General features: G+C 37.1%; 1 protein-coding gene and 1 long non-coding RNA gene across 3 annotated transcripts in view; one reads left to right on the forward strand and one right to left on the reverse strand.

The window, feature by feature from the left end:
- LOC116756137 overlaps positions 1-14,310 on the forward strand; it is a 139,081-nt gene that overhangs the window by 81,525 nt on the left and 43,246 nt on the right. The gene's annotated exons all lie outside the window — the stretch shown is intronic.
- The window catches only part of GDA (guanine deaminase), a 126,212-nt gene continuing 114,935 nt past the window's right edge, over positions 3,034-14,310 (reverse strand). The window contains exons 12-14 of the mRNA XM_032636416.1: positions 12,239-12,369; positions 4,368-4,395; positions 3,034-3,611 (exon numbers count right to left, since the gene is read on the reverse strand). Of these exons, the coding sequence (XP_032492307.1) occupies positions 3,541-3,611; positions 4,368-4,395; positions 12,239-12,369 (230 nt within the window). The 3' untranslated portion in view covers positions 3,034-3,540. The remainder of the gene's footprint in view (positions 3,612-4,367; positions 4,396-12,238; positions 12,370-14,310) is intronic.

The following is a 14,310-nucleotide window of genomic DNA, read 5'->3' on the forward strand; positions in this document are numbered from 1 at the left end:
GTACCAGATTTACAAATTAACTCCTCACCTCTTGATCTCTCACACTCAAGACTATAGGAGGGAAAGGAAGGAGGGGCTGGGCGTGAAAACATGCATGGGACCAATGCCAGGGTTTCTAATACATGTCTGTTCATCTCTGCACTTCTTTCCGTGCTTTAGAGACATTAAAAAAGTGTCAGGGTCCAAAGTCATACCTAAAGTGGCTAAGTAGATCTGAAATTGCAAAGAAAATAAACCTTAAAAATTCACAAAAATCCACCAGTTTGAACATTTCTTCAAGACATTGCCCATGACATATTTTGTAGTCTACCTTTCAATAACTCAGAACACTCTTTAAAAGAAAAAAAAAAGCACGTGATTGCTTCCAGCATCATCACCTCTGTCCAGCAGGCTACAGGAGCATCCAGCTTGGGATATCTTCCATGTATAGCACACGTTATAGAATTGATACAATGTGCCTTCCACCTTGTCTTTAAAGCTTTCCATATATCTGGTTCTGAGGTGAAAAAATTAAAAATAGAAGAGTCTGGAAGGGAATGAAGATTCAAAATACATTGCTGGATCTCACAGCCATTGTTTCCCTTCTGAGATCTCAACTGTAGCTGCCAACAGGGATATTCAAGGGCACACTTCAAATCAGCTAAGCGTAACAGGGGTGTTTCCCCACTGCCTTCCTTTCTTGACTGTGCAGAATTCTCACAAAAATTAAAAGAGATGCAATGGGGTTCAATGCTCATAATATTAATTTAGAAAGACCTCCTCCTAGCATGAAGGAAGCTTATTCCAAGATATTCTCTTGGATTCTAAAACCTTTGACAATTAGATCAGAGGAAGCTGGGAGAATAAATAAGGGGACAGAGTTTCCTTGGTCTCAGTTTACAATTGCTAGGACAACCTTTCCTGTTCTAATCCTACATTTTACTCTTTTTTGAAAATTAAATTCATGTTGGCTGATTAGCCTGCTTTTCTGTTCTGGTTGCAAAAATATTTTTAAATGTATGATAGTCACTACTATTGAATACGTTTTTACCTGTTAAAGTGTATTCCATTAAAAATGTCATGAAACCGAGGCAAATAGTGCAGAGTAGGGTGAGGGGGCTGAGAAGATGTTTTAATTCTTCCTTTCCTGTCAGAGAGCAAAATATTCACACATAAAGTGACAAATAGGATTGGCTTGGAATACTGCCTTTCCGCAATTCAGAAAGTCAACCCACATTAAGCAAAGGCAACATTTCAAAGTGCAGAACATCTGGACACGTGTATGGTTAATGCCTGCAGTACCGCAAAAAGCATATGCAACATTCAGCAACACTGCACTCTGGGAAATAAAACACATAAGTTATAAGTAATGCAGGGAGATCAAAGTACATGTAAACATTTCAACACATTCTATTCGTACTAGAAAAGATATTCAGGTCTTAACATATTATCAGGGCTAAACTTAATATTTGACAGATTGGTTGTATATGGCCATTATTCCTGCTTCTGATGCCACACTTATTTATATTTGCTGCATGTAAGTCCTAAATCTAAATGAAAGTTGATGTTCAACATCAAAATGTACACCCTTAATGGAAGGTAAAAATGTAGGATGTTGCAAAGGCTAAGAACAGCTTCTGCCTATTACTGGATCTTGCACATGTCATTCCAAATTCCTGAGCCCACTCATGTGAGTTAGAAACTAGGTAACCAAGTTCCTTTGGCAGGGACTGGGGAGATAAAGCAGAAAATACCTACCGGCACTATAGAGAAATGGAAAGAAACTTGGTGGGGCATCTTTGACATGGCTCAGGAACTAGGAATTCTAGACTGAGACTGGAAACTGGGTTTACTGAGTTACTTAATACCTCACAACACAAACTCTGGTTTTTTGTTTCTGCTTTTTAAATAAGACCAAATATTTGTTCTATCTTTAGGTGTAGGGTATACCCGAGTCTAGAAGTGTTTCTCCAGGGGTGAGGGGCCAGAGACTGAGCAAATTACTGCTGAATTAGCATGACTATATAAGAATAAAATTTATAGTACCAGAGAACAAATTTTCTTCTTCATTCTGCAGATATATTACATAAAGTTCTTTACTGTAAGGTGATAATAAGGAGTCAGCCCTAAGCCCTAAGCCCTAGGTATGAGTGTTAGGATATATTAAGAAAACTACTCCTTTTCCTTGTTGGTTTATAGGATTTGGAGTTAACTGAGAAAACCATAATATTTAAATAATATTCATATCAATATTTCTTAAGGATTTATCATGAAGTCATAATTTGTTTTTAATTCCACGTTATGGGAAAGCACACTATTAGGAAGCATAAAAACACTCTTTGCTTTGTTTAATGTTTCTAGATGTCTAGTACAGATTAAGTCCTATTAATATAAACAGTAGTGGGACATCTAAATATTTTTCCTTATCCTAAAATGCTAATGTCCTGAAAATTATTAGGAATGAAAAAGACAAGATAAAATTGAAAAATAGAGTACTTTCAATATGCAAGGTTTAAAGATTTTAAATAATATTTATCTAGTAGGATTTGTCCTTCATTTAAAGTTCTAACAGATTGATATCTGAGTATGAAATTTCCAGCAACTATGGAATAGTTCTTTGGGAGAATGGGTCATTGCAATGAAACCCTTCCTTTTAGTATTGACAGCTCCTGGATGCCCAGCACTTGTCCCAATATATGAAAGACTCCAATCTACACAACAGTGGAGTATGAAATTTGTTTCTCTTCTAATAAAAATGTAGCAATAATAGCATCACACAATTATACATTGTGATTTTAAAGTACACAAAAGTATAGCTATTTATGCCATGTAGTTATATGAATAATATTCCTAAGAAACTTTAAATCTTTAATACCCAACTTCTGTCAAACACTTTGAAGCACAGAACTATATTAAGAAAGCATGTGGCATTCAATTTCTGACATTTCATCCCCAAAGAAGGCAAAGCACAACAATAACATATCTCTGAAATGCAAATTCCATTAAGTGCATATTTCCAGAACACAAGGTCAATCGAGAAACACATTTTAAAATTCAACAAGTTCTCTTTTTAAATTAGTATGCTCAGTATATAATTTTCAAACACAATCTGAAGTCATTTTCCAACGTGTGTTCATAGTCTAATTTTTTCTCCCTCAAAAATATACTCACTGGTTCATTTTCTGTTTTCTAATTTTCACATTTACTAGCTCAAAATATCTAACCTTATAAGAATATCTTTTCTCTCCACATGTCCAAATGTGAAATAGATTTTATTTAAATCTCATAATAAGAACACCACCAATAATAACATTCCCTTATGTTTGAGCTTTAAAGTAAATCTAAACAGCTCAAAAAGGCGAAATTTTTAATTGTCCCAACCAGAGTTGAGAATTAGAGCAACTTCCTTTGAACGATTTGTCAAGTGAATACTGTAACTAGACACAGAAGGAGATAGTCATCCCAAGAACAAGGTACTGGTTTTTGACTTCCTAACTCCGCCTGGGCACAAGAAAACACAGAACTGTGTTACCCCAGGAGAACTCGTAGATGCAGAGGGTCTTACACTGAGCTCGAAAAGGGAACCACCTGCTTTCCACTCACATACACCTCTTCAATATTTCGGTCATCTCCTGAAAGAAAAATCAAGGAATCATTGTTTATAATCTGAACAGGTAGATATGACCAAAAGAAGATGCTGCACCTAATTTGAGGATTAGAGTCTGAAATACACGCCTAAAGCAGAATTCACATAAAATTGAATCAACCCCCAATCACCGTTCTTTCGGCTGAAGTGAGTGGTTTCCTTTTCCAGCCCCAAGTGTAAAAGAAATACTTATCTTTACACCCCAGAATCATAAGCAGCATGGTGAGATGAAGGGCCTGCAAGAACTGAGCTTTTTAAAGAAATACCACATGTGTCTCTCCCACCCCAAATTCACTCAGAACTCAGAGCTCACTCAACGGAGTGGGAGGAAGAGTAGAATCTTCCGCACTATTTATTTCTCTCTCTCAGTGAATAGAATTGAATGTGAGTACGTTAAAAAGCATGTGTGGCAAGACTCCACCACAATCACAAATACAATGTGCTAGGGCAGACTTGGGGTTACAGAACGAGTGTAGGAAGAAGGTACAGGATGATCTCTTCTCCTTGGCCTGCCATTCCTCAGTTTAGGATTTATGACTATGTTCTAGAGGAGCATATTCATTTCAAATAGTGCCTTTAAATATTGTGCCATAAATGGGCTCAATGCCAAGGAATGTTAAAAAATATAATGAATCAAAGCAAATGATCACACATAAGGCTTAACATATGGTACAATAAATGCAGAGAGCATACCCAAGAGACAAAGAAAGATTCTATTTAGCATAGAGACATATATACCTACCTAGATAGAGGAACTTCTGGATAATAGCCTAAAATGAAAAATAATAATAAGAAGGAGAAAGAATATTTTGTGCATTTGGAAAAGCAAATTCACAGGCAACAGTGGCTGGCAAAATCCAGAAATATAAATATATTTCTCAATGGCAAAAATCTGTTTTTATTTTTTTCTAAACACAGAACATTTTCTTTTGTAAATATATATATTACCAAAATTATGGCTAAACCCAGAGGAGAAAAATGTGTTAATTTCAGTGCCGAAACTTATTTATATATTTACATAAAAGATGCTATCTTGATTAATCATTGTCTGTTTGCATTTCCACATGTGAATTTCTTTAGTCTTGCATTCCATATCCAAGAGTTACCATGAAAATATTTTGAATTTAAAACTGAAAAAGGCCTTGAGATAAGACACGTAATCCATCCATTTAAAAGGTATTTCTCTCTGTTGTATACATTAGCCTGGCTGGAACTTGGTCCCAGAAATGGATACACTGATGGCTATTCCAATAACAGAGTTAGGCAGAAAGGGTAAAGGGGAAGAATTATTTGTCACCAACAATCCAGTATCCCAAGTCAAAATGCTAAACTATGCCCCAGAAGACCTAACTCTACTCATAGGAGTTGGCTTCTATGGCTAACAATCACTGTCTCACCTAAGGTGGCATCGACTGAACATCCCAAAATCTACTTTTATTAATGAAAAAGAAATGGTCTTTTGCCTAAAAAAAAAGTACTGACTATTACAAGTGTTTCCCATTGCCTGAAAGTTCTTAACATAGAACCTTGAAATCTTCAGAGGAAAGTGTTAACAAAAATTAAAGAATTTAATTTAGGGCTTCCCTGGTGGTGCAGTGGTTGAGAGTCCACCTGCTGATGCAGGGGACACGGGTTCGTGCCCCGGTCCAGGAAGATCCCACATGCTGCGGAGCGGCTGGGCACGTGAGCCATGGCCGCTGAGCCTGCGCGTCCAGAGCCTGTGCTCCACGACGGGAGAGGCCACAACAGTGAGAGGCCCGCGTACCGCAAAAAAAAAAAAAAAAAGAATTTAATTTAATATAATAATTTAAATATTTCAAGAGGTGTATAATAGAAGAAAAATGACTGGATGAATGGGTCTAAGCCCTATTCCCAGAAACTCACTCTAATAAAAAAGTAAAAGAATAAGTAATATGTAAATAACTAATGGTATCAACTTCAAATAATCCAGCCCCTTTCTTCAAAAAATCTCAGTATGTTACATTTAGTATCACATTTACTCTCATAAATGGATCAATTTATAAATGGCAGTAGCTAAGTTTTAAAGAAAAACTGTCTCAAAAAGAATTGTTATTAAAGTAAGAACTAGTTTATTTTATACATAGAAAAACATGATAAGAGGACAAAGTAAAAAAAACTCATTTTCTTATAATTAAGAGAATCCATGTAGCATTGTGATCAAGAGCCCAGATTCCAGAAGTCAGAAAGTCCTGGGATGGAATCCAAACTGTGTCTACTAATTACTAGCCATGAGTTCTTAGGTAAACCATTTAGCCTCCCTTAAGCCTCACTGCCCCATAAACGACATGGTAATATTAATAGCACCTGGCTCTCATAATAGTTGTTCTGATAATTAAACAAAAATAATGTATTAATCCCATGCCATCTAGCACACAGCAAGTGTGTTCAATAAGTGGTAGCTATATTATGGCTTCTTATAGCCAAATACCTTCAAATATACAAATATATTCAAAATACAAATGTTTCTTTAATACCATTATTGTCATGAAATTATAATAACTTAAAAGGATCTAGATTCCAAACTAGGAACCCCAGTAGGAAGAGCCGGGTGTGAGGCCTCTGCACATAACACCCTGTGAACAAGTGAAACCTGACTGAGCACAACGTAAAAAAAAAACGCCATCTCAGAGCTGTGACTATTTTCAAGGGGACTGTTTTTCTCTGTGGAACACTGCCTTTGGGGCAAAACAAGGAAGAAGCAGGTGATTCTAATGTGCAGCACAGAAGGAGAGCCACTGCAGGCCAGCTTCTCCAACTCTGAAGGCACTCCAGCTGTGTGGCTGACAGGGTCTGGTGCTCCAGCCGGGTGTCAGGCCTGAGTCTTGGAGGTGGGAGAGCCGAGTTCAGGACATTGGACCACCAGAGACCTCCTGGCCCCATATAATAATCAAACAGTGAGAGCTCTCCCAGAGATCACCGTCTCAACGCTAAGACCCAGCTCCATTCAACAACCAGCAAGCTCCAGTGCTGGACACGCCATGCAAACAACTAGCAAGAAAGGAACACAACCCCACCCATCAGCAGAGAGGCTGCATAAAATCATAATAAGGTCACAAACAACCCAAAACACACCACTGAACGCGGTCCTGCCCAGCAGAGAGACAAGATGCAGCCTCATCCACCGGAACACAGGCACCAGTGCCCTCCACCAGGAAGCCTACACAAACCACAGAACAAACCTTACCCACTGGGGGCAGACATCAAAAACAATGAGAACTATGAACTTGTAGCCTGAGAAAAGGAGACCCCAAACACAGTAAGTTAAGCAAAATGAGAAGACAGAGAAATACGCAGATGAAGGAGCAAAGTAAAAACCCATGAGACCAAACAAATGAAGAGGAAATAGGCAGTCTACCTGAAGAAGAATTCAGAGTAATGATAGTGAAGATGATACAAAATCTTGGAAATAGAATAGAGAAAGTACAAGAAACATTTAACAAGGAACTAGAAGAACTAAAGAGCAAACACACAATGATGAACACAATAAATGAAATTAAGAATTCTCTAGAAGGAATCAATAGCAGAATAACTGAGGCAGAAGAACGGATAAGTGACCTGCAAGATAAAACAGTGGAAATAACTACTGCAGAGCAGAGTAAAGAAAAAAGAATGAAAAGAATCGAGGACAGTTTCAGAGACCTCTGGGACAACACTAAATGCACCAACATTCGAATTATAGGGGTCCCAGAGAAAGAGAAAGGAACTGAGAAAATATTTGAAGAGATAAGAGTTGAAAACTTCCCTGATATGGGAAAGGAAATAATCAAGTCCAGGAAGCGCAGACAGTCCCATACAGGATATATCCAAAGAGAAACATGCCAAGACACAAATTAATCAAACTATCAAAAATTAAATACAAAGAAAAAATATTAAAAACAGCAAGGGAAAAGCAACAAATAATATACAAGGGAATCCAATAAGCTTAACAGCTGATTTTTCAGCAGAAATTCTGCAAGCCAGAAGGGAGTGGCAGGACATATTTAAATTTATGAAAGGGAAAAACCTACAACCAAGATTACTCTACCCAGCAAGGATCTCATTCAGATTTGACACAGAAATTAAAACCTTTACAAACAAACAGAAGCTAAGAGAATTCAGCACCATCAAACCAGCTTTACAACAAATGCTAAAGGAACTTTTCTAGGCAGGAAACACAGGAGAAGGAAAAGACCTACAAAAACAAAACCAAAACAATTAAGAAAATGGTAATAGGAACATACATATTGATAATTACCTTAAATGTAAATGGATTAAATGCTCCAGCCAAAAGACACAGACTGGCTGAATGCATACAAAAACAAGATCCATGTATATGCTGTCTACAAGAGACCCACTTCAGACCTAGGAACACATACACACTGAAAGTGAGGGGATGGAAAAAGATATTCCATGCAAATGGAAATCAAAAGAAAGCTGGAGTAGCAATTCTCATATCAGATAAAATAGACTTTAAAATAAAGACTATTACAAGAGACAAGGAAGAACACCACGTAATAATCAAGGGATCAATGCAAGAAGAAGATATAACAATTGTAAATATTTATATACCCAACAGAGGAGCACCTCAATACATAAGGCAAATACTAACAGCCATAAAAGGGGAAATTGACATTAACAGAATAATAGTAGGGGACTGTAACACCCCACTTTCACCAATGGACAATTCATCTGAAATGAAAATAAACAAGGAAACACAAGCTATAAATGACACATTAAACAAGATGGACTTAATTGATATTTATATGACATTCCATCCAAAAAAACAATACATTTTCTTCTCAAGTGCTCATGGAACATTCTGCAGGATAGATCATATCCTGGGTCGCAAATTAAGCCTTTGTAAATTTAAGAAAACTGAAATAGTATCAAGTATTTTCTCCGACCACAACGCTATAAGACTAGATATCAATTAAGGAAAAAAATGTAAAAAATACAAACACATGGAGGCTAAACAATACACTAGTAAATAACCAAGAGATCACTGAATAAATCAAAGAGGAAATCAAAAAATACCTAGAAACAAATGACAATGAAAACATGACAACCCAAAACCTATGGGATGCAGCAAAAGCAGTTCTGAGAGTGAAGTTTTTAGCAATACAGTCCTACCTCAGGGGAAGAAAACATCTCAGATATTTAACAACCTAACCTTACACCTAAAGCAATTAGAGAAAGAAGAACAAAAAAACCCCCAAAGTTAGCAGAAGGAAAGAAATCATAAAGAACAGATCAGAAATAAATGGAAAAGAAATGAAGGAAACAATAGCAAAGGTCAATAAAACTAAAAGCTGGTTCTTTGAGAAGATAAACAAAACTGATAAACCATTAGTCAGACTCAAGAAAAAAAGGGAGAAGACTCAAATCAACAGGATTAGAAATGAAAAAGCAGGAGTAACAACTGACACTGAAGAAATACAAAAGATCATGAGAGATTACTACAAGCAACTATATGCCAATAAAGTGGACAACCTGGAAGAAATGGACAATTTATTAGAAAAGCACAACTTTCCCAGACTGAACCAGGAAGAAATAGAAAATAGAAACAGACCAATCACAAGCACTGAAATTGCAGCTGTGATTAAAAATCTGCCAACAAACAAAAGCCCAGGACCAGATGGCTTCACAGGCAAATGCTATCAAACATTTAGAGAAGAGCTAACACCCTTACTTCTCAAACTCTTCCAAAATATAGCAGAGGGAGGAACACTCCAAAACTCATTCTACAAGGCCACCAACACCCGGATACAAAACCCGACAAATATCCCACGAAAAAAGAAAACTACAGGCCAATGTCACTGATGAACGCAGATGCAAAAATCCTCAACAAAATACTAGCAAACAGAATCCAGTAGCATATTAAAAGGATCACACACCATGATCAAGTGGGGTTTATCCCAGGAATGCAAGGATTCCTCAATATATGCAAATCAATCAGTGTGATACACCATATTAACAAATTGAAGGAGAAAAACCATATGATAATAGATGCAGAAAAGGTATTCAACACCCATTTATGATAAAAACCCTCCAGGAAGTAGGCATAGAGGGAACTTACCTCAACATAATAAAGGCCATATATGACAAACCCACAACAAACATCGTTCTCAATGGTGAAAAACTGAAACCATGTCCACTAAGATGAGGAACAAGACAAGGTTGCCCATTCTCACCACTATTGTTCAACATAGTTGTGGAAGTTTTAGCCACAGCAGTCAGAAAAGAAAAAAAAATAAAAGGAATCCAAATCAGAACAGAAGACGTAAAACTGTCACTGTTTGCAGATGACATGATACTATCATAGAGAATCCTAAAGATGCCACCAGATAACTCCTAGAGCTAATCAATGAATTTGGTAAAGTAATAAGACACAAAATTAATGCACAGAAATCTCTTACATTCCTATACACTAATGATGAAAAATCTGAAAGTGAAATTAAGAAAACACTCCCATTTACCACTGCAACAAAAAGAATAAAATACCTACGAATAAATCTACCTAAGGAGACAAAAGACCTGTATGCAGAAAACTATAAGACACTGATGAAAGAAATTAAAGATGATACAAACAGATGGAGAGATATCCCATGTTCTTAGATTGGAAGAATCAACATTGGGAAAATGATTATACTACCCAAAGGAATCTACAGATTCAATGTAATCCCTATCAAACTACCAGTGGCATTTTTCACAGAACTAGAACAAAAAATTTCACAATTTGTATGGAAACACAAGAGACCCCGAATAGTCAACGCAATCTTGAGAAAGAAAAACGAAGCTGGAGGAATCAGGCTCCCTGACTTCAGACTATACTACAAAGCTACAGTAATCAAGATAGTATGGTACTGGCACAAAAACAGAAATAGAGATTAATGGAACAGGACAGAAATCCCAGAGATAAATCCACACGCATATGGTCACCTTATCTCTGATAAAGGAGAATATGCAATGGAGTAAAGACAGCCTCTTCAATAAGTGGTGCTGGGAAAACTGGACAGCTACGTGTAAAAGAATGAAATTAGAACACTCCCTAACACCATACACAAAAATAAACTCAAAATGGATTAAAGACCTAAATGTAAGGCCAGACACTATAAAACTCTTAGAGGAAAACATAGGCAGAATACTCTATGACATAAATCACAGCAAGATCCATTTTGACCCACCTCCTAGAGAAATGGAAATTAAAAAAAATAAACAAATGGGACCTAATGAAACTTAAAAACTTTTGCACAGCAAAGGAAACCATAACCAAGACGTAAAGACAGCCCTCACAGTGGGAGAAAATATTTGCAAACAAAGCAACTGCCAAAGGATTAATCTCCAAAATATACAAGCAGCTCATGCAGTTCAGTATCAAAAAAACAACCCAATCCAAAAATGGGCAGAAGACCTAAATAGGCATTTTTCCAAAGAAGATATACAGATTGCCAAGAAACATTTGAAAGGATACTCCACATCATTAATCATTAGAGAAATGCAAATCAAAACTACAATGTGGTATCCCCTCACACCCGCTAGAATGGGCATCATCAAAAAATCTACAAACAATAAATGGTGGAGAGGGTGTGGAGAAAAGGGAACCCTCTTGCACTGTTGGTGGGAATGTAAATTGATACAGCCACTGTGGAGAACAGTGTGGAGGTTCCTTAAAAAACTAAAAATAGAACTACCATACAACCCAGCAATCCCACTACTGGGCATATACCCTGAGAAAACCATAATTCAAAAAGAGTCATGTACCACAATGTTCACTGCAGCACTATTTAAAACAGCCAGGACAGGGTAGCAACCTACTTGTCCATCGACAGATGAATGGATAAAGAAGATGTGGCACATATATACAATGGAATATTATCAGCCATGAAAAGAAATGAAATTGAGTTATTTGTAGTGAGGTGGATGGACCTAGACTCTGCCACACAGAGTGAAGTAAGTCAGAAAGAGAAAAACAAATACCATATGCTAACACATATATATGGAACCAAAAAAAAAGGTTCTGAAGAACCTAGGGGCAGGACAGAAACAGAGACACAGATGTAGAGAATGGACTTGAGGACATGGGGAGGGGGAGGGGTAAGATGAGACGAAGTGATGAGTGGCAGTGACTTGTGTACACTACCAGGCGTGGGAGAGATAGGTAGTGGGAAGCAGCCACATAGCACAGGGAGATCAGCTTGTACTGTGGGAGAGATAGGTAGTGGGAAGCAGCCACATAGCACAGGGAGATCAGCTTGTACTGTGGGAGAGATAGGTAGTGGGAAGCAGCCACATAGCACAGGGAGATCAGCTTGTACTTTGTGACCACCTAGAGGAGTGAGATAGGGAGGGTGGGAGGGAGACGCAAGAGGGAGGGGATATGGGGATATATGTATACGTATAGCTGATCCACTTTGTTATACAGCAGCAGCTAACACATCAGTGTAAAGCAATGATACTCGAATTAATATGTTAAAAAAAATTATCTAGCTTCCCTTATAAGATTCTCCTGCATTCCAATAAATGTTTCAGTGTCTATTTTTTTTCTATAGGGAAGCTGTCATGACTGACTAGTTCATGAAATTAATGCTTTTTGATCAACTTCCTTTTACGTACCTCAGAAATATCACCAACAAAATCCACATAAAACAGGTCAATGGGAGAGTCAGATGCTTTGGGGTTGATCAGGAGGGCATCAAATTCCTTGCCCACTTCAAAGTTTCCAATCTGTCTATCCAGCCCCAGGGCTACAGGATGGAATAAATTAATAAACAGTTAGTATTTTTAGCCATTGGACCATGCAAATATCCCAATTTGCAAGGACAGAATCTGCCAGTGTGTCACTAGAAAAAAATTAGTATCTTAATAGTGAAGCATTCCAATAGGTCGCAAGACTTCGACTTACAGAAGGCAGAGTAAGCACAGGGAAAGCAAAATCTGAGAATAAAAAGAGTTCTCTTCAACACCATGATCGTAATTCTGATGTTGTCTCTGTTTCAGCTCTATCAGTTCCCTTCACAGTCCAACTGGTCTGTGATTTCCATTCACCTCTCTAAGAAACATGATGATGGACATAATATCTTTCTCTTTCTCTCCTATTCTCCTTCCAACATTCCAACTTCTTTCCTTGCCCTTTTTGTTCTTTTTGTTCTATGAAATAGCTGACAAGATCTATTTTTGTGGCAGTGAAATGAACTTCAAGTAAGTAAAAAATAATTATCTTTTTGCATATTTTTCAATGCAGGCATATCCATCCTAAGTTCCTTAGTTTAAATCCTTTGAATAGAAAAAATTCACTTCTGAAAGTAAATAGATTTTCATAACTCAAGAGTCCCAGTGCTTTTGAAAGCAGACTAATTTCTCTGTAACCTTAAAGATTTTCTCATTGCCAGAGAAGAATGGTTCTCTAAAATAGGGCATAGGTCAATAATGTCTATTGAATTGATCCATCTCCCAGCTAGAATTCCTATTCCATGAATAGTGGATGTCGAGGAAGAACATCTCTCATTTTTATGGTTTAGTTTCAGATGAGGGTAGTTGGTTTTCCTGGTCAATGAAGGTATTGAATTTAAAGCTCCTTAAAGCCAGAATCTGGATAGAGTGTTCCAAATAGAAGCATGCATGAAAGAAAGGTCAACTGGAGTGCAGCATTACTTACTTGAATTTTTACATGTATTTGCTGTATTCTGGCACTATCAGAATACAGTCCTATGTGAAAATATTAGACACCATATTTCTATTAGACAATACCCACTAGTTATATTTCTAGGTATGGATATCCAGAAGTCTTTTGGCAATGCTCTAAGCACAGATTTAGAAATCTTGCTTGTTCTTAAATGGTTATTTAAAGGGCAACTCTTTTATTCTCAGAAAAGAAAAATATTTTTTTAGCTAAAGAGTTCTTAAAGAGGTGCAAACATAATTAGAAATGTTAAAAGTGGTTAGGTGACTTCCACTGATGGTGGGGGGAAGAACTGAATGTAAGAGAAAATCACTGGAAATGTTCTCCTCCTTCATCGATTACACTCTACTTCGTTTTTCCCTTGACAAACAGCATGACAAACATGAGTTTTTGATGACTGTATTCAACATAAAACTGTGTGTTTAATAGGCCAGATAACCAGGTTCATTTGCCAGGAATTGATGGTATTATATATATATATATATATATATATATATATATATATATATATATATATATAAATTAACTGGACTGTTTGTTAGAACCTGGGGAGTTCAGGTATGAACTAACCAAAAAAAACCACAACTACTGTCAGTGAATTGTAAATTGATCTAAATTCACATTATTTCAGAGAGGCCTAGCTGGGCTGGTAAGCAACTCAAATGCATTTTAGGAAATGCAGTTTTACTGTCTTTGGAGCTAATGTTGGCTCCGTGAAGGTGATTTATGCACATCTTGATCTTGAGAGTGAATGTAAAGCAGGGAAGATGCCAACTTTAAACAGGGATGCATTCATCTCATTCACTCAGACTCTTGTAGAGACACAAGCTGAGAAGAAATTTCATAACAGCGGCCCAGAAAATAGATTTGAAAGCTATACGGTAAGGTAGAAATGGTTTGGTAAGCACCCCATGCCGGCCTGGTCGCATACAGGATCCTGATGAAACAACTCACAGAGAGCCTAGAATAAGAAAAGCACTATTTAAATACAAGTCATTTACACCAT

This window comes from Phocoena sinus, chromosome 6 (genome assembly GCF_008692025.1).
Source record: "Phocoena sinus isolate mPhoSin1 chromosome 6, mPhoSin1.pri, whole genome shotgun sequence".
NCBI classification, from domain to species: Eukaryota; Metazoa; Chordata; class Mammalia; order Artiodactyla; family Phocoenidae; genus Phocoena; species Phocoena sinus.